Raw genomic sequence first — 26113 nt, 5'->3', positions numbered from 1 at the left:
TGAGAAACGTTGAGCTGTACATATGCACAGATTTCCTCCCCTGCTGTTTAGGGAAGCACTTAGCACCACTTGGCCTGACTGTACAGCAGCAATCAGCAACACGATGTCTCAGGAATTGTACTAAAACCTATGTTATGACAATCCGCAGCATGATTTATTGGCACATTGACATTCTGTGCCACCAGTAGTGTCACAAAGATTTCACCACTGGTTTCACCAATGCTGTACAGCATGAACTGCGAGTAGGTCTGAGAAAAATACCTCGAGATTGTGGATGGAAAGAGCATCAAATCAAATAAGGACTCATGTTTAGCGGTATATCTGTGATTATGCTATTAATAGTAGGAACAATTTGAGAGGACACATTAAGATTATCACTGTCGGTGTAATGTACAATATTAGACTTCATTGGTCAAGTGCAATTCTTTTGAATAATGTCCTGATAATAATACACTAAAAGCTCAGACTACCATGTAGTTGATCTTTCAAGAACATTTTCGATGTTCAGCTCTTTGTAATCCTATTCCATCCCCAACAGCAGTTCTGTCCCAGGTCAACAGAGAACGAGAAGGTCAAGGGAAACCACACAGCCTATTGTGGGTTTCAAAATGGTTCCCACCCTATAAATCTACCCATAACTCAAGCATGTATTTAAATCAGTCCTGTATCATTTCCAGTGAGTCCCCATGCCACCATTTATTGCGTTCTTCCTGATGTCTGGCATATATTTCCATTAGTTCACATGAATTTCATCAGACAATCTTCTCAGCCCCTTAATTGAACAATGAGGCATTGCCCAAACCTTTCAAGAAAAACAAAGCTTCAATTCACTGTGGAATGTCACTCCCTGGAGGTCAGGACTTGTTGCTGTTGAGTGAGCACCTTCCCACAATGCATAGTGTAAATACAACTCTCAGTGAATGAATGAACGAGAAGCTCGATCTGACAGCGGCGAAAGCATTTTTAAAGGTATGAATTCAAAAGGTCATTTATCTGAAGTCATGACAGGGTGGTCCTTTCGAGGACAGTGAAGGACCAATTTTGACAATAAGGTGAGGTCAAGCACTCTCCTCAAGGATTAAACCTCGGCCCAAACCTGATAAACTAAGTGAGATGAAAGGAAGAAGCTGCGGCCTGTCATTTCTCCGATGAGTGATTAATTATCCTTCTCAGGAATTATTTCTGGAGTGATGGGTGCTTTCATATTGGGCGGATGAGAAATTTATTTGGGGGGCATTTTTCACTTCCTGTTTTCGGTGGCGGGTTTGGCGTCAGAGGCGGGAAATCCCACGAAGGCACAAAATGTGTTTTTTACGCAGACGGGATTTCCCGCTGCAATTGTCACGGCCCCCTGCCAATTACGTAATGGGTATCCTGAAAATCAACATCGGGAGCCCATTTGAAAATATTTAAATATAATTATCAGGCCTTTACGCCTGATAATTTCCCCCTCCCCCCCCCCCCCTCATGTAATCCATTCATGTCCCTTGAGGGCACTCCGACATGAATCACGGCAAGTTCCCCATGATTTGCACCTGGTGAGCAGAAACGTCCGGAGGAGAACAAGTATCCCCCAGGACGAGAGGGTCATGCCCGGGCAGTATCCTGGCACTGTGCCAGGGGGTATTGACTGGGGCAGTATTGAGGGGTGGAGGGGGGAGGTGTTCCATTGCAGGGGGAGTTCTGCGGTGAGGGGATTCCGTGGTGAGTGGATTCCATGGTGGGGATAGTTTCGTGGTGGGAGAGATTCTGTGGTTGGGGGATTTTGTGTGTGTGTGTGTGTGTGTGTGTAGGGGTGTGGGGGAGAGTTATGGGGTGGGATCCATGATCGGGAACTCCGTGGTGGAGAAAGGTTCCATGGTGGGGGGTTTTGTGGTGAGGGGTCATACATAGTTGGGGGGGGGGGGGGGAGATTCCGTGGCCAGGGAGTTCCATAGCGGGGTGTTCCATGGTTGAGGATCTTCCATGGTGGGGGAGCTCTGTGATGGGGGAGCTCTGTGATGGGGGACTTCCATGGTGGGGGAGTTCCACGGGGGGGAGGTTTCATGATGGGGGTGTTCCTTGAGGAGTTCTGTGATGGGGAGCTTCCAGAAGGGGGTAGGAGAGAGGTTTCATGGAGGTGGGGCAAATGCAGATTCCATTTCTAATTCTTTGCATTGGGGCGCACTTTAAATATAGCTCCCCAGTCTTTCAAAACATAAGTAGCTGGCGGGATGGGCTCCGCCAATGTGACATCATGGGACCCGCCCCTTAACCTTTTTTTTAATGTTCCTAAAAGTACGACGGAGGAAGCTGCCCTTGGGATCTGCTTCTTCCATGCCATTTTTCCACCTGCTGCACCACTCTGCCAAAAAATGAGAAAATCCAGCTCCGTTCTCTGTGTTTGGATGTCTAGCAGTTGGAAGGTACTTGAGAGGATGCAGAGGAGATTTATCAGAATGATTCCAGGAATTAGGGATTTTTGGAGGAATATGGAGGCTTCCTCAATCAAAGGATCATCGTTGGCCCTTTCCACCACCTTCAGCATAATACCATCAGCATACACATCTTCTGCTCCCTTGTCAGCATTCTGATGGGATGACACCATTTTTCATGACTCCTTGGTCCACCCCTCTATCACATCCTACTCCTCATTCCCTTCCCAGGGCACCTTTGGGGAGACTCAATTGAGGTGTGAAAATTGTGGCCAGGACCTGATTCCAGGATTCATGAGCTCATTCCCAGGATTTCAGATTTTCACAAGTGTTATAAATCCGAGCATGCACCCCGAACCTTGACCTGACTGGCTCCGATATGGGGATAGACATATCCTACTCCACTGCACTTTACGTGGAGTCGGGTCAGCTTTTAAAGGACTAGTGGTTCATGGCACCTTAGAGGTACACTGATTCATAGTCTAGATGAGGAAACTATTTGAAAGCTAAGTTCAAATGTTTTACCCATGCCACGTTATGCCCCTCCACCCACCCCCATAGCCTCTTACACCTTTCCTGCTAAGCTACGGCACTTCCATGACCATTCATCCATTATATACTCTGTCTAGAACCAATGAACCATACAATGATAATAGAATGTATAAGAAAAGCTTTAAAAAAGTTATTCATTCAAAATGAATGCGTTTACTCTAGCCCAGTAAAAGTGTCAGTCATCCAGACCCTTTAGAGTATCCATAGAAGAAACTGCAAGCACTTCAACCCTCTTTATCTTGTATAAATAAATGTTGTAAAATTGGCAGAATATTTATCAGGGCAAGAGCTGTCAATCAAGCAATATTTCCCCTGAAGTGCAGTTGATTCAACTCCCCAATAGATGTCGGAACTCTCAGTAAAGAATATAAATTGAGGCTTGCCTGACAGCACAGATATCCATCAGAGTGTTGAAATAGCTGCACTCTAGGGAAAACATTGCTTGATTGGCAGCTCTGACTCTATGATCTATTCTGTCAATTTCAAGTGCTTGCAGTTTCAGCTATTACTACTTTAAATGATTTGGATGATTAATAATGCAGGACAAGACATTTTTCTGAATGAATTATTTCTTAAAGATTTTTTAACTCATCCTACTGTCACTATAGGGTTCATTTGGTCCAATGCAGTGCGTATAGTGGGTGGATGAGCATGAATGTTCCATAGCTTGGCGTGGAGGGTATGAAGAGCTGTGGCAGTGGTTGGAGGGCATGAGGCAGCATGAATGGGGCATGGGGGATTGGAGGGGGTTGGTGAGCCTTTCTGTTTTTATTATAACAGACAAAGTCCCACAGGACAGATCTTTTAAACAGCTCACCTCTGCACCCGGAAGCCGCTGTAGTTGCCTCTGACCACTTTCCAGGGGCGGAGGCCCTGGCTCCTGTTAGCGCCCATCCAACCAGAGCAAAAATCCTGTTTTTGCAGGCAATTTCTCCCAAGGCTGGAAATTTCCTGACTACCGCTACCCACCTCAAAGATGGAAATCCAGCCCAACATCTTCGGTAGAAAATGAGAAAAGGATAGACCCCATCCCAAAAAACATATTAAATGTCTCCCAGGCAGGTCAATGCTAAGGTAACCCTTACCAAATGAACTGCCCCCTGAAAATGTACTGTTCTTTCAAGCTATTAATATGCTCCTATATACTTACAGTCTGCAGTGCCAGCGCTGAGGGGCCCACTATCATCTGGGAATGTGGCTGCAGCCAGTCCAGACAGTGCTGTGAGGAACAGGAAGGTCAACGGCTTCATGGTGAGAGAGAAAATATGGCCTTCTTTAGAGATGTCTGGCGGCAAAGACACAAAAACACAGCGGTTAGCAGAGGAGCTCTGTGTTAATTTAAAGTTAGTGAACCTAGCCATTCCCTGGAACAATTTTGCTTAATGAAAAGGCTGCGTTTGCGAAAGACCCTCCAGCAAAGTAAGATTTCTGTGAGAACATAAGCCTTAATGTCATACAGGATGCAGAGGGAATTGACCTCCAGGAGCCAGCTTTGACTGTGGCTTCAAATGGAATTGTAGATTTCTGAGAAATAAAATAAAGGATGGCTCCCTTTGTAACACAGAGACTGTATTGAACATAAACACTCTGCCGACACTAAAGTTGGTGGCACAGACTTGATGCTTCGTCTGTGTTGAGGCAGCTAATTTAACCGGGGCAACAGTTTTAATGCAACAATTGACGGTAGTGGAAGGGGTTGGAGTGGAAATCAGCCAGGGATCCTACTCTCGATCACTACCCAGTGACCACGGCTGGAAAACCTACATCCGCTTACATTGATTGAGGACAGGATCAAACGTTGCCCTGAGACATATCCCACAATCAAACTGTCAGCTGATGGTCACTTCTGGACAATATGTGAAGAATGATGATTTGCATAAGATTCCTGAGGGTGCTCGGTAATTGTGGAACCCTAACCCCAGTCGGAGTCAGGGTCTTCAAGGTTGGAAGGGATAGAATTGGGAGGTGTGGGGATGGTGGGTTGAGGAAGAGAATGTTTATGAAGAGAATGTTTATGGAATGGAGCAATAAGAAGGCATTCCAAGTGTTAGTTAATGATCATAGAATCCCTACAAAGCAGGAGGAGGGCATTTGACACATCAAGTCTGCACCAACCCTAGATAACAGCATCCTACCTAGGCCTCTCCCCCCACTCTAGCCCCGTAATCGCATAACTCCGCATAATCTAACATTTGGACACTAAGGGAAAATTTAGCATGGCCAATCCACCGAACCTGCACATCTTTAGACAGTGGGAAGAAACTGGAACACCCGGAGGAAACGGGAAGAATGTGCAAATTCCACACAGTCACCCAAGGTCAAAATTGAACTCATGTCCCTGGTGTTGCGAGGCAGCAGTGCTAACCACTGTGCCACCATGCCGTCCTAATTTTTCAATTCCAGATTTATTCATTAAGCTTAAACTCAACCGGATGTTGTGAGGTGGGATTTGAACCCAGATCCCTAGAGCAGTTGCCTGGGACTCTGAATTACTAACCCAATGATATTAGCAGTACACCATCATCTCTCCCTAATGAGTCAGATAATTATCATTCAAACACTCCTTGATACAAATACCTGAGAGAGATCTTGTTAGGTTCTAGGAAACAGAAAAGCAGCACGGTAACACAACGGTTATCACTGCTTCCTCACAGCGCTAGGGACCCGGGAGTCATTCCGGCCTTGGGTGACTGTGTGGGGTTTGCAAATTCTCCTTGTGTCTGCGTGGGTTTCCCCCTCGTGCTCCAGTTTCCTCCCACAATCCAAAGATGTGCAGGTTAGGTGGGGTTGTAGGGATACGGCGGGGCGGAGGAGTGGGCCTAGGTAGAGTGCTCTTTTGAATGGTTGGTACAGAACCGATGGGCCAAATGGCTTCCTTCTGCACTGTAGGGATTCTATTGTTATAACTATTTGCCCTGGTTATAATCCAAACCATCTTAAATAAAATTGCAGGAAAGAATGCACGCAAAGCTCCATAATGAAACAAGCTAAATTTCCTCAGATGCTCATTTGTATCGTATTTAAAATTGCTTGGGTATATCTCATTACTACACCTGTTAGGCATGATCTCAGATTCCCTCCGTTTCAATAGAAATCATAGAATCCTGCAGTGCAGGAGGCGGCCATTTGCCCCATTGAATCTGCACAGACCTTCTGAAAGAGCACCCTACGTAGGCACACGCCCCCACCCTATCCCCATAACCCTGTAACCCCACCTAACCTTCTGGACACTAAGGGGCAATTTATCATGGCCAGTTCACCTAACCTGCACATCTTTGGACTGTGGGAGGAAACCGGAGCAGCGGAGGAAATCCACACACATGTGGAGAATGTGCAAACTCCACACAGACTGTCACCCAAGGCTGGAATCGAACTCGAGTCCCTGGCGCTGTGAGGCAGCAGTGCTAACCACTGTGTCATCCCATCTCAGGGTTTTAAAGGTAATAGCTGAAAACATTGTCGATGACGCGACTACAGTTTTCCAGAGTTCTCTCAATTTGGAAACTGTTCCTTTAAATTGTAAAATTGTGCATGTCACGCCATCATTTAAGGTGAGAGAAGGGAACAAGGGAATTATAGATCAGTTAGTCTAACATCTGCTGTGGAGTAATTACTAGAGTGTTTAATTAAGAATAGCATAACTGAACCACCTTGGAAATGTTTAGCCAATCAGGGAGAACCACATGGGTGTGTTGTGCCTGACAGGCTTGACTGAATTTTTGGAAGAGGTAACTAAGTGGTGGTTAGGGGTTGCCTACGATGTTATGAATCTGGATCCCCATAAGATATTTAACAAAGTGCCTCATATGATAGGTTAGCTAAATTTGGAGCTAGAATTCAGTGAATTGACCTGGTTAGGAAACTGGCTGAGTGGCAGAAACAGAGAATAAGAATTATGGACTCTAATTAGCGGATGTGACTTGTGGTGCCCTCATGTTGGGGTCTCAACTATTCACTGTATTTATTAACAACTTAAATGAGGCATTAGCCACATATCCACATTTATGACACAATGATAGGTGGCATTGTAGCGAGAAGCATTACATTACAAAGAGATGTTGATAGACATATTGAGTAAATGGGTAGAACTGTGGTAAATGGATTCCGATATGAGCAAAAATGTGCTGCGGGATCCTCTGCTTCGCCAGCAGCGCATCCACGCCCGGGATTTCCCGACAGCATGGGGGTAGCCACAATGGGAAACTCCATTGGGCGGCTGCGGGAACGGAGACTTCCGTTGCCGGCGGGGGAGTGCCGCGCTGAAAAAAGGGGCTGGCGGGACAGAGAATCCAGCACATTGTCATCCATTGTAGACCTAAAAATAATTGATTAAAATACTTCCCAAATGGTAATAAAACGGGTCTGGTTTAGCACAGGGCTAAAGAGCTGGCTTTTAAAGCAGATCAAGGCAGTCCAACAGTGCGGGTTCATTTCCCGTACCAGCCTCTCCGAATAGGCGCCGGTATGTGGCGACTAGGGGCTTTTCACAGTAACTTCATTTGAAGCCTACTTGTGACAATAAACGATTTTCATTCACATAGAAACAGTGGGGGAATAAACAGCCATGAGTACATCAATCATTAAAATGTGCAGAAAATATTCAAAATGCAAATGGAACGCTAGCCTTCATATCTAGAGTTCTTGACTCAAGGTGGTAGGGAGTGTGCTATACCTATACAAATCCCTTGTTAGACCACATTTGGGGAACGGTGACCATCGCTGGGCACCACACCTCAGGCAAGACATTCAGGCCTTGGAGGGAGAGCTGATGAAGAATCACTAAACTGCAAGCTTAACCCTGCTTAACTCTCCGCACAATGCTGCCTGACCTGCTGAGTTATCTGTTCTTATTTCCGGTTTCCAGCACCTACCGTATGTTGCCAGGTGTACAAAGGTAGGGGTATGGAGTTAGGTCACAGATCAGCTAGGGCTAAATGGCCAACAACAGTTCCTACGCTGCAGTCTGATGAAAAAGTAAAATGAACACAGGCATGTTTAATCCTTACCTGCTGAATTATTTACCTCTATGGTTCTCTATAGTCACTGGGAGAAAAGCAATAGATGGTACTCCATGCATTTACAGCAGTGTAGCCTTGGCTATCCAAATGGCAGTTGTGAATTTTCATGAATATTAATGGAACTTCAAGCTGTCACAATTTTTTTAAATTTGAAGTTTTCTGTGTAACTCAGGTGTGCAACCACCCAAGTTTAATTCCATTAGCTGCCTCGATACCTATCCTCACAATTCTTGCCACATTTTTTTTTAATTCTTAGAAGAGCTAGCTGTCCGGCCATCTCTTCATCAGTGCTAAAGTTTCACTGATATTCAGCTTTCAATATATTAATCTCTTCATACACACATGCCCAAGCAAAGCACCCTTTTCTTTGATCAGAAAATGGCGGCGATTTGCCACCCTGAGTTATTCAACCTCTGGTCGTACAATAATTTATTTTGTGACTATTTCTGTCTAAACCTGAAGTGATTTATTTGATTAGTAGATTGTTTTCAAAACAGCCAAGTTTATCATTATTCATCCAGAATGCAATGGGCTAAATCCACCAGCAGTCGGCTGACCTTTGCAATCAGTGTATCAGCCCAATGAGCTTGCAACAATGATTTGTCATCAAGGCTAAAATCAAAACTCCATTTGCATTGAATTGGTACATGCTTATTATTGATCACTAAAGGAATGTGTGCCTGAAGATTTTTCCAGGCTTTTGCGGCCTGCTGGAACAAAATGGTTTCATTCCCTTTGCATTGTACTTGCTCGTAGAACAGTGTATGTCATGATATTCAGGTGAACATCACAGCACATACATATACACATAATGATGGACAGATCAACGGACCAAAATCGTGACTTTATCCCATTATGTTCCTGCATGGGACCAGGCCGTCTCTGTCATCCTGCTGCTGAACGGACAGTTGAAGCAGATCCGATATTAACTTTTAAAAGGGGCTTGGATTGTTACTTATAAAACGGGGGGCAAAAAACCGAGGTGCAATGGGAGAGTGGGACTGTAAAGTATGAGCCTTCAACTACAGCATGGGTTAGCTGTAAGTAAGTAAAATGGCCATAGTCTCAGATGACCACAGGCTGTGCCTCTATCGTGACAGCGGAGAATGTAAGCTAGAGTTTCGTGCAAACGCAAATTGAAAATACAAAGCACCTACTCCAGCGTCATGTGAATCCAACACAGACACCCTTCCTGTGTGGGGCGGGGGAGGGGTGGGAAGTTAGGGGGGTGGTGGAGAAGGAGGGGGGGTGGAAGGGTCGGGTATGCTGGGTGGGGAGAGGTTGCTGTGCCTGAGAAACTGCCAACTTGTGACTTCTAATGGTCGCATTCAAGCTGTGGAGCAGACTGCACCCTCCAATTCACGGAGGATTCTCACAGTCGGCAGAAAAATAAGCTTTCAATACATCAGTGCAATCAAAGCAAAGCCCCGTGAGGAAAAGCACATTGTAGTGATCCAGTCTCCCGAAATATGATTCCCATTTCAACAAGTGAAGACAGATGAATAATTCACGAGGCACATAATTGGTCTCTTTGACTGGAAACAAACATGGCTCCTGGATATGAGACATCACTCCATTTGTTGCCAAGTTACAAAAAACTAGAAAGCATCCAGTTCCACTTCTGATTTGGCCTGGACTAGTCTCAACCAGGCACGTTTTTGATGATGCTGCAATTAGTTTCAGTGGGCGAGACCTCCCGGCAGCGTTACGCCCGAAAGGTAGAACAACAGGTAGATGATCCATCTTCCGGAATCTAGCCGGCTCGCCACGCCTCACGAGATCTAACATGATCTGGCAAGATGTTGCAATGTGAATCCCGCCCATTGTGACAAGCATTCCCATGATCTACCCAAGGCCTTGGGGATCTCGGGTGAGCGCTGTTCAGTGCTGGTTGCCACAAATGGGAACCAGATGGAACGGCACTCGTGCGGATCTCCCAGGGGATCGGAGGCCCCCAGGTACTTGACTTCTGGACAGGGTAGTATTCTGGCACTTCTGGTGCCACCTGGGCACCTTGGCATTGCCTGCCTGGTACCTTGGCAATGCCAGCCAATGCCACCTGGGTGCCAGCCTTGCCACTCCAAGGTACCTAAGTGACATTGTCAGCTGGCAGTGGCACTGCCAAGGTGCCAGACTGGCAGTGCTAGGTTTGCCAAGGTGGCAGGCTGGCATGAGAATCGGGCTGGGGTGCCCTGGGCCGGTGCAGTGGGTGCCCTGCGTGGGTGCAGGGGGTGCGGGAGGGCCTGATGACCCCTTACAGGTCGGTTGGAGCTGGGGGCGGAGTTCAGTATTCATGTCCGGAGGGTTGAGAGATCGGGACACCATTTAAAAATGGTGTCCCAATCTCACCCTCACTGAGGAGTTCCGGCGAGCGGGTTCCCTGCTGATGCCCCCAATCTACCCGAATGGCCATTTGATAGCGTGGTGTTTCTCAGTGCTCTGAACACCGGGAAGCACCCAGCTAATTGCGCTATGGAACTCTGTACCCATTCGGGTAAATCACGCCCAGTGGCTTGGCAATAAGGAAGTGAAAAAAAAACTCCACCAGAGTTTCTGCCCCTGATGGCTGGTCAGTCCCTCCTGCTGGGAAAATGCACTTGTGAGGAGAGTATAAAGCTGTGAAGCATCTCATAGTTGAATTGCCTGCCCATACTCCCAGTGTATGATTCCTGCCACTTAAGGAATTGTACCATAGTGCAACTTAATGCCCCTCAGGTGGAAGGGAAGGGATGTGTTGAGTACCACTTGCTGTGCTATTCCATTAGCAAGAAAATTTGTTCATCTATGGAAGGGATTGAACTGCAAAAACTGTGGAAGCGAGAAAGCAATCTGTGCAGGTGCCAGCCCCCACAGAGCCTTGAACTGGCAGCACAATTTCTGAAGTGTGTGGATTGCTGTCTTTCAGTTGGCATGGGTTGTACTGTATGCATGATAGGCAGGAAAGATGTCAGAGGCTAACCCTCAAGCAATAGTATCAAGTTTCTGTTGAATGTTTGGATAATTCTATGCCTCATGTCCCTTCAATGTGCAGACCTATTTTTAAACCCCATCTCCAACAGCAGCTTCATTCTGAGCTCCCTGCATGTTTTGGCTGGGATATAATCATCCTTCTATACCTTTGGTCCCCCTATCTCTGGTCCGGAAGGATGTTGCCTCAGTTTAATATGGTGCATGGAGAGAAGCAGGCCCATAGTACACAGCCTTCATCACCACCCGTGAGCCAGCTTGAAACTCGAGGCACTCCCTCCCTAACAGCACAGTGGCAGAAACTGCAGTAAACGGGCTGGCAGCAGTTCAAGAAAGTGGCTCACCGTCACCTTCTCAAGGGGTATTAGGGAAGGGCAACAAATTCTGGCATTGCCAGCGATGCCCATATCCCCAGATTGAATTAAAAAACAGGCAATTAAGTTGCCGGCTATTTGACCATGGAGGCATCACAGATACTTGCACCTGCCAGCAATGGGCCCCTGAATTGTGATCAGAAGGAGAAATCATGACTGATTTATTTTCTCCTCCTTACCTGAAGTGACGGCAGTGGTAGCGACAAATCAAAGAGCAGAGGTCAAACATGGTGACTTTCCCGCACTATGTGGCTCAGCACCTCGCTAGGCATTGTCCCTTGAAAGGACTAAGGGTAGGTGGTAGCATAGATATATGGTCACTGGACTAATAATCGAGATCCAGGGTCATGCTCTGGAGGACCTGGATTCGAATTCCACCACGGTAGATGGTGAAATCTGAATTGAATAAATATCTGGAATTAAAGGCTGAATGAAAAGCATGAAACCATTGTTGTGTAAAAAAACACACCATCTGGTTCACCCATGTTCTTTAGGGAAGGAAATCTGCCAGCTTTACCTGGTCTGGCCTACATGTGGCCCAGATCCAAGCAATATGGTTGACTCTGAAATGGCAGTTCGAGGGCAACCAGGGATGGGCAATAAATGCAGGCCCAGCCAGGGATGCCCACATCCCATGATTGAATAAAGAAACGTAAAGCCAGATAGCTAATTAACCTTCGCGCTACAAAAAATATTTGTTTCTGGTAAATGCTAAGCCAACCTTTGAAAATGTACAGACCACTCAGTCCTCAGGTGTGATTAAGTTGTGAAATGCTTGGCTGTGTGTCTAACGGAGTAATTCAGACAAGGGAGGGCTCTACGCTTGATCACTTGTCTGTGCTGTATTAGGTGATCAAAGTAAGAGGTGAGGCCAATGGCTGCACTCCCACAGGCAGAGGCTGAGGGGGAGATGAACATAGCTGGGGGGGGGGGGGGGGGGGTGACTGGGCTGGGCTAAGCGGTCAGAATGCCTGCCTGAATCAATTTGATGGTTGGCCTCATTAGCATGGAACTGGCGAATTGTTTCAGAGTTGAGAATACTGATTAGAGTGCAGGGACAGAAACTCCAGTGTCCAGACTTCCCAAAAGCCTTTTAGAAACATAGAATCATAGAATTTACAGTGCAGAAGGAGGCCATTCGGCCCATCGAGTCTGCACCAGCCCATGGAAAGAGCACCCTACCTAAGACCACACCTCCATCCTATCCCCGTAACCCAGTAACATCACCTAACCTTTTTGGACACTAAGGGCAATTTATCATGGCCAATCCGCCTAACAGCACGTCTTTCGGGACTTGTGGGAGGAAACCAGAGCACCCGGAGGAAACCCACGCAGACACGGAGAGAACCTGCAGACTCCGCACAGGCAATGACCCAAGCCGGGAATCATACCTGGGACCCTGGAGCTGTGAAGCAACTGTGCTAACCACTGTGCTACCATGCTGCCCTTTACAAGAGGGGAGGCCAAAAAAGTGGCGAGGAGGTCAACTAGCGAGTGGTCCGCAATAAACATGTTCACCCTGCCTCAAACATACCTCCGCCAACCTGAATTTTGGGCTTCCCTGAGGGGCCCAACAAAAGTCCTTTCAAGGGACACTGCTTTGGGAACTTCATACCTCTGCCAGTGGGCAAGGCTTCTGAAGCTTAGATACTGCAATCTTTCAGTTAAAAATTCCATCAAAGTCCAAAGCATATTACAGGAATCCTTTGTGCATCTAGTTACACACCTCTGGCCCATTTCCATTCAGAGCCTTGGGTGCCAGAACAAAACTGCGGTGAACACCAAAAATATGGTAAGGTTTTCTGTACCATTATAGTCTCTCTACCACTCACTCCTGATGCAAAATCGGTTGGTAAACCCCATTGGTTTTGACTGCTCTGTCGTGACCTGTGCCAGAAATTCTGTAATGAATACAGAGCCGTGACGTCACAGCCTGCAAGTAAGTGATTGGCTGGTGACTGGTAAGTAGTTTTTCTTTTATTTTCCCTCAGGTGTTATCGTGTGGGGTGCAGAGGTTGCTGAGAAGGGGAGTAATTTTTTTAAAAAACTTACTGTTGGGAGTTTCCAGCTGAATCCGGTTGGAGTGAGGACAGAGTGACTGCTGGGTAAGTAGTAAAGATTGAAATTGTTTGCGCAGGCCAATAACAGCTGATTGCTATTTTTGTGTGGGGCGCAGTGGTTGCTGGTTAAGTGTTTTATTTTAACCCGTATTTAAGCTGGGCAGTTTCTAAACCCTAGACACTACATTTGTAGTGTCCCCCACCCTTCCACCTCCTTTAACCTAAGGGGTAGAGTGAATAACAGGTAAGCTCTTTCTTCCTTTTTTTTTTAATCGAGAGGGGATGGCAGAGAAGGTAGTGCAATGTTCCTCCTGCAGAATGTTTGAAGTGAGGGACGCCGTCAGTGTCCCTGCTGATTTCATCTGTGGGAAGTGCACCCATCTCCAGCTCCTCAGAAACCATGTTAGGGAACTGGAGCTGGATGAACTTCGGATCATTCGGGAGGCAGAGGTGGTCATAGATAGAAGCTTCAGAGATGTAGTTACTCCGAAGAATAAAGATAGATGGGTGACGGTGAGAGGGGCTGGGAGGAAGCAGTCAGTACAGGGATCCCCTGTGGTCGTTCCCCTCAGTAACAAGTATACCGCTTTGGATACTGTTGGGGGGGATGACTTACCAGGGGTAAGCCATGGGGTACAGGTCTTTGGCACAGAGTCTGTCCCTGTTGCTCAGAAGGGAAGGGGGGAGAGGAGTAGAGCATTAGTCATTGGAGACTCTACAGTTAGGGGGATAGATAGGAGATTCTGTGGGAACGAGAGAGATTCACGGTTGGTGTGTTGCCTCCCAAGTGCCAAGGTCTGTGATGTCTTGGATCGTGTTTTCGGAATCCTTAAGGCGGAGGGGGAGCAGCCCCAAGTCGTGGTCCACATAGGTACCAACGACATAGGTAGGGATAGGGATGTAAGGCAGGAATTCAGGGAGCTAGGGTGGAAACTTAGATCTAGGACAAACAGAGTTATTATCTCTGGGTTGTTACCCGTGCCATGTGCTAGCGAGACGAGGAATAGGGAGAGAGAGAGGAGTTGAACACGTGGCTACAGGGATGGTGCAGGAGGGAGGGTTTCAGATTCCTGGATAATTGGTGCTCATTTTGGGGTAGGTGGGACCTCTACAAACGGGATGGTCTACACCTGGACCAGAGGGGTACCAATATCCTGGGGGGGGGGGAAATTTGCTAATGCTCTTCGGGAGGGTTTAAACTAGTTCAGCAAGGGATTGGGAACCTGAATTGTAGCTCCAGTATACAGGAGGTTGAGAGTAGTGAGGTCATGAGTAAGGTTTCAAAGTTGCAGGAATGTACCGGCAGGCAGGAAGGGGTTTAAAGTGTGTCTTCTTCAATGCCAGCAGCATTCGGAATAAGGTGGGTGAACTTGCGGCATGGGTTGGTACCTGGGACTTCGATGTTGGCCATTTCGGAGACATGGATCGAGCAGGGACAGGAATGGTTGTTGCAGGTGCCGGGGTTTAGATATTTCAGTAAGCTCAGGGAAGGGGTAAAAGAGGGAGAGGGGTGGCATTGTTAGTCAAGGACAGTATTACGGTGGCAGAAAGGATGTTTGATGAGGACTCATCTACTGAGGTAGTATGGGCTGAGGTTAGAAACAGGAAAGGAGAGGTCACCCTGTTGGGGGTGTTCTATAGGCCTCCGAAAAGTTCCAGAGATGAAGAGGAAAGGATTGCAAAGATGATTCTGGATAGCAGCGAAAGCAACAGGGTAGTTGTTATGGCGGACTTTAACTTTCCAAATATTGACTGGAAACGCTATAGTTCGAGTACTTTAGATGGGTCCGTTTTTTTCCAATGTGTGCAGGAGGGTTTCCTGACACAGTATGTAGATAGGCCAACGAGAAGCGAGGCCATATTGGATTTGGTACTGGGTAATGAACCAGGACAGGTGTTAGATTTGGAGGTAGGTGAGCACTTTGGTGATATTGACCACAATTCGATTACGTTTACTTTAGTGATGGAAACGGATAGGTATATACCGCAGGGCAAGAGTTATATCTGGGGGAAAGGCAATTATGATGTGATGAGACAAGACTTAGGATGCATCGGATGGAGAGGAAAACTGCAGTGGATGGGCACAATGGAAATGTAGAGCTTGTTCAAGGAACAGCTACTGCATGTCCTTGATAAGTATGTACCTGTCAGGCAGGGAGGAAGTAGTCGAGCGAGGGAACCGTGGTTTACTAAAGCAGTCAAAACACTTGTCAAGAGGAAGAAGGAGGCTTATGTAAAGAAGAGACATGAAGGTTCAGTTAGGGCGCTCAAGAGTTACAAGTTAGCTAGGAAGGACCTAAAGAGAGAGCTAAGAAGAGCCAGGAGGGGACATGAGAAGTCTTTGGCAGGTAGGATCAAGGATAACCCTAAAGTTTTCTATAGATATGTCAGGAATAAAAGAATGACTAGGGTAAGAGTAGGGCCAGTCAAGGACAGTAGTGGGAAATTGTGCGTGGAGTCCGAGGAGATAGGAGAGGTGCTAAATGAATATTTTTCGTCAGTATTCACACAGGAAAAAGACAATGTTGTCGAGGAGAATACTGAGATTCAGACTACTAGACTAGAAGGGCTTGAAGTGCATAAGGGGGAGGTGTTAGCAATTCTGGAAGGTGTGAAAATAGATAAGTCCCCTGGGCCTGATGGGATTTATCCTAGGATTCTCTGGGAAGCTAGGGAGGAGATTGCTGAGCCTTTGGCTTTGATCTTTAAGTCATCTTTGTCTACAGGAATTGTGTCAGAAGACTGGAGGATAGCAAATGTTGTCCCCTTGTTCAAGAAGGGGAGTAGAGACAACCCCGGTAACTATAGACCAGTGAGCCTCACTTCTGTTGTGGGCAAAATCTTGGAAAGGTTTATAAGAGATAGGATGTATAATCATCTGGAAAGGAATAATTTAATTAGAGATAGTCAACACGGTTTTGTGAAGGGTAGGTCGTGCCTCACAAACCTTATTGAGTTCTTTGAGAAGGTGACCAAACAGGTGGATGAGGGTAAAGCAGTTGATGTGATGTATATGGATTTCAGTAAAGCGTTTGATAAGGTTCCCCATGGTAGGCTATTGCAGAAAATACGGAGGCATGGGATTCAGGGTGATTTAGCAGTTTGGATCAGAAATTGGCTAGCTGGAAGAAGACAAAGGGTGGTGGTTGATGGGAAATGTTCAGACTGGAGTCCAGTTACTAGTGGTGTACCACAAGGATCTGTTTTGGGGCCACTGCTGTTTGTCATTTTTATAAATGACCTGGACGAGGGCGTAGAAGGATGGGTGAGTAAATTTGCAGATGACACGAAAGTCGATGGAGTTGTGGACAGTGCGGAAGGATGTTACAAGTTACAGAGGGACATAGATAAGCTGCAGTGCTGGGCTGAGAGGTGTCAAATGGAGTTTAATGCAGAAAAGTGTGAGGTGATTCATTTTGGAAGGAATAACAGGAAGCCAGAGTACTGGGCTAATGGTAAGATTCTTGGCAGTGTGGATGAGCAGAGAGATCTCGGTGTCCATTTACATAGATCCTTGAAAGTTGCCATCCAGATTGAGAGGATTGTTAAGAAGGCATACGGTGTGTTAGCTTTTATTGGTAGAGGGATTGAGTTTCGGAGCCATGAGGTCATGTTGCAGCTGTACAAAACTCTGGTGCGGCCGCATTTGGAGTATTGCGTGCAATTCTGGTCACCGCATTATAGGAAGGATGTGGAAGCATTGGAAAGGGTGCAGAGGAGATTTACCAGAATGTTGCCTGGTATGGAGGGAACATCTTATGAGGGAAGGCTGAGGGACTTGAGGCTGTTTTCGTTAGAGAGAAGAAAGTTAAGAGGTGACTTAATTGAGGCATACAAGATGATCAGAGGATTAGATAGGGTGGACAGTGAGAGCCTTTTTCCTCGGATGGTGATGTCTAGCATGAGGGGACATAGCTTTAAATTGAGGGGAGATAGATATAGGACAGATGTCAGAGGTAGGTCCTTTACTCAGAGAGTAGTAAGGGCGTGGAATGCCCTGCCTGCAACTGCAGTGGACTCGCCAACACTAAGGGCATTCAAATGGTCATTGGATAGACATATGGACGATAAGGGAATAGTGTAGACGGGCTTTAGAATGGTTTCACAGGTCGGCGCAACATCGAGGGCCGAAGGGCCTGTACTGCGCTGTAATGTTCCATGTTCCATGTTCTAATAGAAAACTGAATCACCTTTAGCCATGTCACTTACAAACACTCACAACCAATTCCGAACGATCGCTTGTGTGAGGGCTTGAAGGCCAGCCTATCTCCGCTAATTATATTCCAGCAATAATCAGCCCTTCAGAAGAGTGGATAGGCAAAATGAAAAAGAAAATTGTCAGAACTCAGGGAATGCCTGTGAGAATTTGAGTCTGTCACGATACAATATCCCTGTTATACTTGATGAGGTTTATGGGCAACTGTTACAGACAGAAACCAGTCTGCCTGAAACGAAGTCCAGGTTTTGTTCTCCACAGGAGATGAGGAGAATTACTTTAGGAAGGGTTTCCATCCAGATTAATTAGAGCACTGAGCGGTTATAGGTGCACACAGTGTGAAGTGGTCACAGCATCCTGAACTAATAAGATGGGGGAAGCAGCCAGGGTTCTTGTGCCTGGACTGCATCCAGTAACACTTGTCTAATAACAAGAGGCATGTGCTTATCGACTGAGAGAGGTTTTGACTTGGCTGTGCTGGCCCTAATCAAATAGTCCACCAGTTTCCACACATGACGAATGACAACTTTGGAGAGTTACCAAGAGGGTGGCCAGCATTGTCTTATACTGTATCGCAGCACGGCTTGGTGCCTTTGCGATCGGCAGGGGAAAAAACACGGCAGGAGTAACGGAGGGAAAAGAACGCACGTTGGATCACTCCCGACTTACATTCAAACTCAAAGTCATTGTTGCAAATAAAACACAGCATAACACATTCACACTGACTTTCTTTGGCTTCTCATTTCTTGAGAGGCTTATTAATATTTAATAAGCCACTGAGATGTTTCCAACCAGGAACTAACAACATCAGCATGTTTTTGATGCAAATAATTTTGCACCCGACCAACCCCCAGGATAGATAGCTCTTTGCAATCACAAGAAGGAATGAGACATGAAAGGTATATCGATGCAGGATTAGTCATTCGGGTTGTCTCTTGATCTGCTGTTTCCTTTTGTTCTAACTGTCGCCTCATCTCCCTTGACGCTCCTGACACATGCTGAGGAAGGTGTCATAGGTTCCATCAACCCACTCAGCGATGTTACAACTTGTCAATAACATTCAATGTCAGTGAAGGAAAGAGGACAAGAGTGTATACTTGTCTACCCAGTGCCTAGAAAGGGAGCTTTCCAGTGAAAACACAGGGATCTTGGATGAAATTTTAACTCCCTAACTAACGGTGCTAGGTCTAATTGCTGCACTGCTAATGCAACTCCAGTTGAGGCCAGCCAACCCAGACTAAGAATCAGACCGCAAACATTTCAGTGTCTGACTAATTGTATTGTGTCTCTTATCAGACTTGACTTGTATGACAGATAGAAACTTCCTTTTGTGGAGGCAGTTTCAGCTTAGTGTACAGTGAGTCTGAAACAAGCACCGATATTTCAGTGAACCGACTCAAATGTCACCATCAGACTTCTCACTGTAATAGTTAGCGCACAATGAATGAGTTCACTTGGTCGGGTTGCTCCTCTGTTGGCGGCTGTGATGCTCGCCTGTCCACTCTTGTCTCGTACAGAAAAATGAGTCCATTTTGGTCACGTTTGTATATGCGGCAAATGTGAATTTTGAGTTCTCTCACAGCAGTGGCTTTTGGAGGCTGACTTCTAACCAATCAAATCACATCTTTGTTCAAAGTTTCTTTCAATGCCAAAGAGAAGCACTTTTATTCTACAACACCTCATCATATTTCTGACGACATGCTCCGAAAGCACTTCACAGCGAATGAGTCCCTGTCTGGAGTGCAATCACCAATGCGATGTGGATTGCGCAGCAGTTATTTCACACATAGCAAAATCCCACAAACACCAAATGAGATAAAGAACCGATCCATCTTGTTTTTGGTGATTGACCTGAGGGAGGAATGTTGACCAGGGCAGAAACTTCACGTTCTCTTTTCAGTATGCGGCCTGCTGTATCGACAGAACAGGCAGGCAGGCCCTGGTTTGATAAGGACAGCAGTTTATACAGTGTAGCACTCTGTACCGCATTGAAGTGCCAGTCAAAGCTTTATGCTTAACTCCTGCATGGGGCTTGAACCTACAACCCATGCTGACTCTGTTGTGAAAGGGCCACCAAGTGAATCAAGCTGGGCCTCAAAATGATTGCTGAAGGCAAGGAGGCAAAGAAAGAAGTCAAAGACTTTAATCTTGAAAAAAAACCAAGATTAAAATCGATAGTACAGCGAAGTGGAGAAGACATGAAAATAACGTTAAGAATCAGTAATGCAGAGGACAAGAAGGTGAGATAAAACTGAGGGAAAAAGAAATCGCATCACAGTATGCAAAGCTTCATAATGAAACTTTTCAGTTTTTTGGCATGTTAATAATAAACTTAACAAAAATGTGGATTGTTGCTCCATTTAGTATTCGTAAAGAAATAAAGAATAATTCTTTTGTTTAATAGAATTTTGTTTTAGTAGAATTTAATAGAATTGTTTAATAGAATTTTGTTTAATAGGACGGCACGGTAGCACAGTGGTTAGCACTGCTGCCTCACACCGCCAGGGTTTGACTCTGACTAGTGTGGCGTTTGCACTTCCCCGCAGTGTCTGCGTGGGTTTACTCCGAGTGCTCTGGTTTTCTCACACATTCCAAAGATGTGCAGGTTAGGTGGGACGGCTATGCTAAATTGCCCCTTAGGGTGGGGTTGCAGGAATAGGTGGCTGGATTTTCTGAGCCTCTGTGCCGAAATCGCGATTGGGGCGGGGGCGGAGAATGGGCGTCTAGGCCGAAATCCAGTCCGACGCCGCTCCCGCATCGTGAATCTCGCGTGCATTAACTACGCGGTAGGGGGCCATTGACAGAGGCACCTCCGCGATTCTCCAAGGAAAACTGGCCGAGTTCCTGACGGCATGGTTCTAACCACCTATCGGCCGTCGGGAATGGCCGGTGGCGGCTGTGGACTCAGTCCGTGGCTGCCTTAGTGGGGGGGGGGGGGGGGATCGATCACCTCATGGATGGCCAGGGGGGCGATTGGGTATCACGGACCCAAGGGCGCGCGGGATCTCGGGGGGGGAGGCCTACATTTCAGGTGCCACTCCGCGGTCCGAGTCCGCCATGTCCCATGGCTGCAGGCCGTCGCCGTGCGCATGCGCGGATTTCCGATCAGAAGTGCGGAGCCCCGTGTCTGCAGCCAGAGCTGCGAGAAGCACTCCGGGGCCCTGACAGCTCCCTGCAGGTAGTAGAATCACTTTCTTAAGGAAAGTCCAGAGTGATGGGCCACCGCCCCATTATTGGAGAATCCCGCCCAGGGTGCGGGATTGGGCGTAGTTAGGGTGGTCTTTCAAAATGTCGGTGCAGGCTCAATGGGCCGAATGGCCTCCTTCTGTCCTGTAGAGATCCTTTGAGAAGAAAATAAAGAGAGGAAATAGCTTTTAAGTGAAGGCTCTGGTGGACCAGATACTGGAAGGGTACTTGTTAATACTCTGGCCTATATGAACTGTGCAGGAGGGAGCTGTATAAGCCTACAGGTCTGGGGAAAAGGGCACTCTGATCAGAGCTCTGACCTCTATGTACTGCTTTCACCATTTACTCTATCTGGATCCACCACTGATGCCTGGAAATTCCCATCGGACAAAGACTCAGCTCTATGTTTTCACATTTAAGTGGAGGCACAGAAGTTGGAGAGTCCCATGAGGTTGCGGAGCTCGTTATTCGGTCTCTGCATTATGAAGTGGCATCAACTACAACAGCTCTGTGTATTGTGCAGTGAAAGAGTCAGAAAACGTCATTGCATGTGGCCTGTTTAAGTGCAATTAGACAAAGCCACATGATGCCACCCATGGAACATGGCCCAGACCAGAACATAAACAAATCAAAATTTTGAAAAAGCTCTCACCGTTCTCAACAAAACTGGAAGCACTAACCTTGTCACAGTCAGCAACACACGCAGGAAACCGAGGAACTCCTGAAGGACACATAATGTCCCAGTGGTAAGAAGACCTGTCTACACTGAGCCTTCCCTGTCATTAATATATGTAGTGCATCTCAAACAGGGTTTTAGGTTTGCTCTGTACACTAGGTAGCGTGCCACGATGAATAAAATATAACTTTAAAAAAGAATACAACTCTGTGTGTATTGTGACTAGGAAAGGGGGGTGGGTGTTCCACATCATCCTTGTTTATCCAGCTGTCACCTGATACAACTTCAATCAAAAATGAGTTTGGTTTGCAGTGTATAAAGCTCTGTTACAATGTGCAATTTTGAATAATATCGTTAACCCTTTTCATCTGGCAACTCAACTAAAAATAACTGCACCACCATGCCTGCTGAATTAGTCTCATCCAAAGTTAAGTCAACTTGTTAAATTCAATATTTCGAGTTGAATTGAAACATGATCCGGAGCCCATAGCTCGCCAAGTCTGTGACATGAATTAAGCTCGCTAGGTTTTAACTCAAGAGCAATCTTGGTGTGTCAATTTCTTCAATTCATTGATGAAGATGCAACAGCACCATTACACGGGAGACGCATTGTGCTGCCGTTAATAATTTATGATGGTGTATTAGAATACAGTGGTGAATTAGCATAATTAGAAATTACTGGAGGCTGGCTCTATGAGGCCTGAAGTGAGATCTGAAACCAGATCACAAAATCTTAACTTTTATACCTTCGCCATTAGTGGCACTGAAATTAAAACATTCAGGCAATTGCTTATTCAATAGGTGGAGAAAATAGTTGAACCCTTGACAATAAATTAATGAACGGAGCTCTATTTGACTGACATGTTTGTCTTCCTGTCTGGTTTAGCAATTCTATTGTTTGCTTCAAAACACAGAGGACTGGAATTGGATTAAAGGGACTGTCGGCAGAGACCCTAGTTCTCTCAGCCTGGAGTGTAAAGATGTGCAACGTGCCTAGTTGCCTCCCCTGTGCCACTGAAAACACGCAGGAAGGACACTTGCGCCATATCGTCAGCTGGAATGGCCGATTGGAGCTGGAGGGCTGCTGAAATGTTTAGGGCGTCCCCAGCCTTTCAAAGCCCATTTCCAGCTGAGCCCACACCCTGAACTGGATTCCACCAACTGCACTACATCGCCCCACATGCCAAAAGGCCTCTTGTGCAGCTTTTGACAAATAACCTACAGATTCACTGCCAAAAGCTGTAGGTGGAAATTGGGCGAGGAGACGGCATCTTATTGGATAACAACATGATAGGGAATATGAAAGAGCAGGAGGCTGTCACAGGACGGCAGGTTGTTGGAAGGGATTATTGTGAAGATTTAAACCACACAAGCTGTATTCAATGGAACAACTAAACTTATCGGGAAAGAGGTTCCATGATAGCTTGTCAGACAATTGATAGTCAATGTTAGGAAAACACAGATAGTTTGTATGGGTAAACATTAGAAATAAGGTATAGTTTTAGGTGGGTTTAATTCAATGTATGTGTGTCTGGAAGGGACCTATGTTTAGATTCATGCTGGACAAAGGTATTTGTAGGCTTGAGGTTTGGTTAATTTCCAACTGTGATAGAGAGAGCTAAGGCATGACAAATAAATATAACTGCTCAGCAACTGAAGGCCCTTGTTAAAAAAAAAAGCTTTGCTTTATCCTTCAGTTACTGCCGTTGGTGACATGCAGCTAGAGAGGGAACATCCCTCTCAGCTTTTCTGGAAAAAAAGCCATACAATGGAGTAATGGTTAAGAAAGCTAGTGCCAGAAATCTAAAGGACAGTTAATTAAGGAAACAAGAGAACTGAAGAGGAGTTTCCAGGGTGCCTGAAGTTAAAGGAACAAAGAGGAACTGGGAGCAGAACAGGGTACTACTCATTTCAATTGACAGAACTGTAAAGGAACTAGCTAGTGAGAAGTCAGAAAGATATCTTAAGTGGTTCTAAAGCTTGTGATATCTTAATGCAGTTTGTGAGATGTTAATTTTTAAGTAATTGATGAGACATTATTGGCTGGATATCAGAGTTTGTGTTAATGGTGGAAATCAGTCAAGATAAAGAAATCCTAAAGGGGTTGGTGTAAAACCTGGAGTGGGTCCACTGCTAGAGGTTAAGCAGACGCCCTGTTCAAAAGAGTCATTTGGAAAACACGGAGTGGATTTCGGAATGCAGCCTGCTAATGGAAAGTCTGATTACGAGAGAAGGTTTTAAAGCGTGTTTTTGGGACTGGAGTTTCAAACTCCCATATGACAATCATCTCGGGAGTTTCTGAGGAGAAATCCCAGACACTAAAGTGGGTTCAGAGTGCAGTGCATATTTAAAGGACTTTGGGTGTTAATGAGACCATTGTATTTTCAAATGTACTTTGCCATTCGTGTTAATCTTATAACACGTATGTCTTTGTTAAGTTAAGGGAGAGCATATTAAATCCATTTTTTCCATATTTAATAAATGATTTTCTTGTTGTTAAAACTAATTAGTGGCCCTGTCACTCTGTTCCTACACATTTGAGTAAAAAAACAGGTAAATGTTACAGGGCGGGATTCTCCGGTCCACCAGCTGCAATTTCTTGTGCGGCGCACCCTCACCGGCAGTGTGATCCTCCATTCCGGCCAATGGGATTTCCGATTGTGATCACCCCACACCATCGTGAAATCCGTGGGCGTGGGTGCGCTGCTGTGGAGCGGAGGATCCCACTGAGGGAGAATTGCGCTGACAATCTTTTGAGCCAGGGTTCCATTCTGGGATCTTCCCATCCTCTAAAACATCAACTGGGATCGTAACATTAGGCCAAGGGTGGAATTCTCTGGCCCCTCCCACTGGTGGGATTTTCCAGTCACATCCAAGACAATGGGGTTTTGAACAGCTGGCCATATTTTCAGACCCCACCCCTCACCCCCACGCCGCAAAGGGGCCGTAACATTCTGCCCGAAACCTCCCAAGTTCCAATGCTGGCGGGTGGGCTTATGGCCCATTTACAGTCAGCGCATCAGGCAGGTCTTGGGCGTCAATCACATGACTGAGGTGCCCCTCTCCCGAAATCAATTATTCAACTGCGAAGTGCACAGCTGTGGGAAGTATTGAGGCATCCAACCATCAGTTCATATCACACAGGCATTGTGTTCAATCCACAAGCACCTCCTCACGGAACACAATGACTGGAACTTGGAAGCTGCATTCATTTATTTCATCTCGTATGGACAAACTGATTGATCTTGACTTGGATTCCTGACTGCTTATTAACCGGAACAACATTAATTAGAAAATTAAAATTAAAACTTCCAAGTAATTTATTATTATTTTTTAATTAAGAAGGTTCATTCTTAATGTAATGCAATCAAGGGACTGACACCGTAATTATTATACGACACACAGTGAAGCACTGATAAGCTTCTGCTTACACGAGGGAGATAAGGGAATATAGCAAGAAAGAGAACTGGATGTTCCACAATGTATTTGACCACAGAGAACTAAAAACGGGTTTTGTGGCCACAGTCTTGGAGTGAAATTTCTACTTCTGCTTGTTTTCGATGTGTTTCTTGTTGACTATGGGGAATATTATAAGAGACTATTCAACAACACCCACTTTGTACTACTGCCCATTGTTTCTAGCCAAACCTCCACAACTGCAAAGCAAGAATTTGCAAAACAAAATAAATATTCAATGCTATACACAAAAAAGCTGGAATAGCAATTTTTAAAAATGCGAATAGTTTATAAAGATAAAGGGCGGGATTCGCCGACCCCCCCTCCACCCGCCCACCGGGCCGGAGAATCGCCGGGGGGCGGCGAGAATCCCGCCCCGCCGACGGCTGCCAGATTCTCCGGCGCCGGTTTTTCGGCGGGTGCGGGTATCGCGCCGCACGGTCAGGGGTCATTGGCAGCAGCCCCCCCCCCCCCCCGGCGATTCTCCGGCTCGCGATGAGTCGAGTGGCCGCCCGTTTTCGGCGGGTCCCACCGGCGTATATTACACCAGGTCAGTACCGGCCGGACCTGGCTCTGCGGGCGGCCTATGGAGTCCTCGGGGGGGGCGCGGGGGGATCTGGCCCCGGGGGGCCCCCCACGGTAGCCTGGCCTGCGAGCGGGGCCCACCGATCCGCAGGCGGGCCTGTGTCGTGGGGGCACTCTTTCCCTCCGCGCTGGCCGGTGTAACGGTCCGCAATGGCCGGCGCAGAGAACAACCCCCCCCGCGCATGCGCTGGAATGACGTCAGCTCCTGCTGGCGCTCCCGCGCATGCGCTAACTCGCCCCGGCTGGCGGACACCCTTCGGCGCCAGTTGGCGTGACGTCAAACCCTTCGGCGCCGGCCTAGACCCTGAAGGTGCGGGGGATTCCGCACTTTCCGGGCGGCCCGACGCCGGGGTGGTTCACGTCACTCCTCGGCGCCGGTACGGCCCGCCCCGCCGGTTAGGGGAGAATCCCGCCCAAATAGTTTTTTTAAAATATCAACAGTACAGAGGAAAAAAAAGTTCCAATTTCTGTGGTTAGCACTGCTGCCTCACAGAGCCAAGGACCTGGGTTGAATTACGGCCTCGGGTGACTGAGTTTACACTTTCTACCAGTGTGGAGTTTGCACTTTCTCCCTGTTTTTTGCGTGTGTTTCCTCCGAGTGCTCCGGTT

At 46.6% G+C, this 26113-nt stretch overlaps 1 protein-coding gene across 2 annotated transcripts in view; it reads right to left on the bottom strand.

The window, feature by feature from the left end:
* The window catches only part of sema6bb (sema domain, transmembrane domain (TM), and cytoplasmic domain, (semaphorin) 6Bb), an 809283-nt gene that overhangs the window by 387410 nt on the left and 395760 nt on the right, over window positions 1–26113 (bottom strand). The window contains exon 1 of one of the 2 annotated variants that reach the window (XM_072482723.1): window positions 4117–4241. The exons of the other annotated variant lie outside the window; for it this stretch is intronic. Within the exon in view, the coding sequence (XP_072338824.1) occupies window positions 4117–4216 (100 nt within the window). The 5' untranslated portion in view covers window positions 4217–4241. Of the gene's footprint in view, window positions 1–4116; window positions 4242–26113 lie in introns of those variants that run through there. 2 annotated transcript variants of the gene reach the window in all.

The sequence above is a fragment of the Scyliorhinus torazame genome, chromosome 18 (genome assembly GCF_047496885.1).
Source record: "Scyliorhinus torazame isolate Kashiwa2021f chromosome 18, sScyTor2.1, whole genome shotgun sequence".
Classification (NCBI taxonomy): domain Eukaryota; kingdom Metazoa; phylum Chordata; class Chondrichthyes; order Carcharhiniformes; family Scyliorhinidae; genus Scyliorhinus; species Scyliorhinus torazame.
Note: the sequence above shows the minus strand (reverse complement) of the source record. Positions and strands in the feature narration are given on the sequence as shown.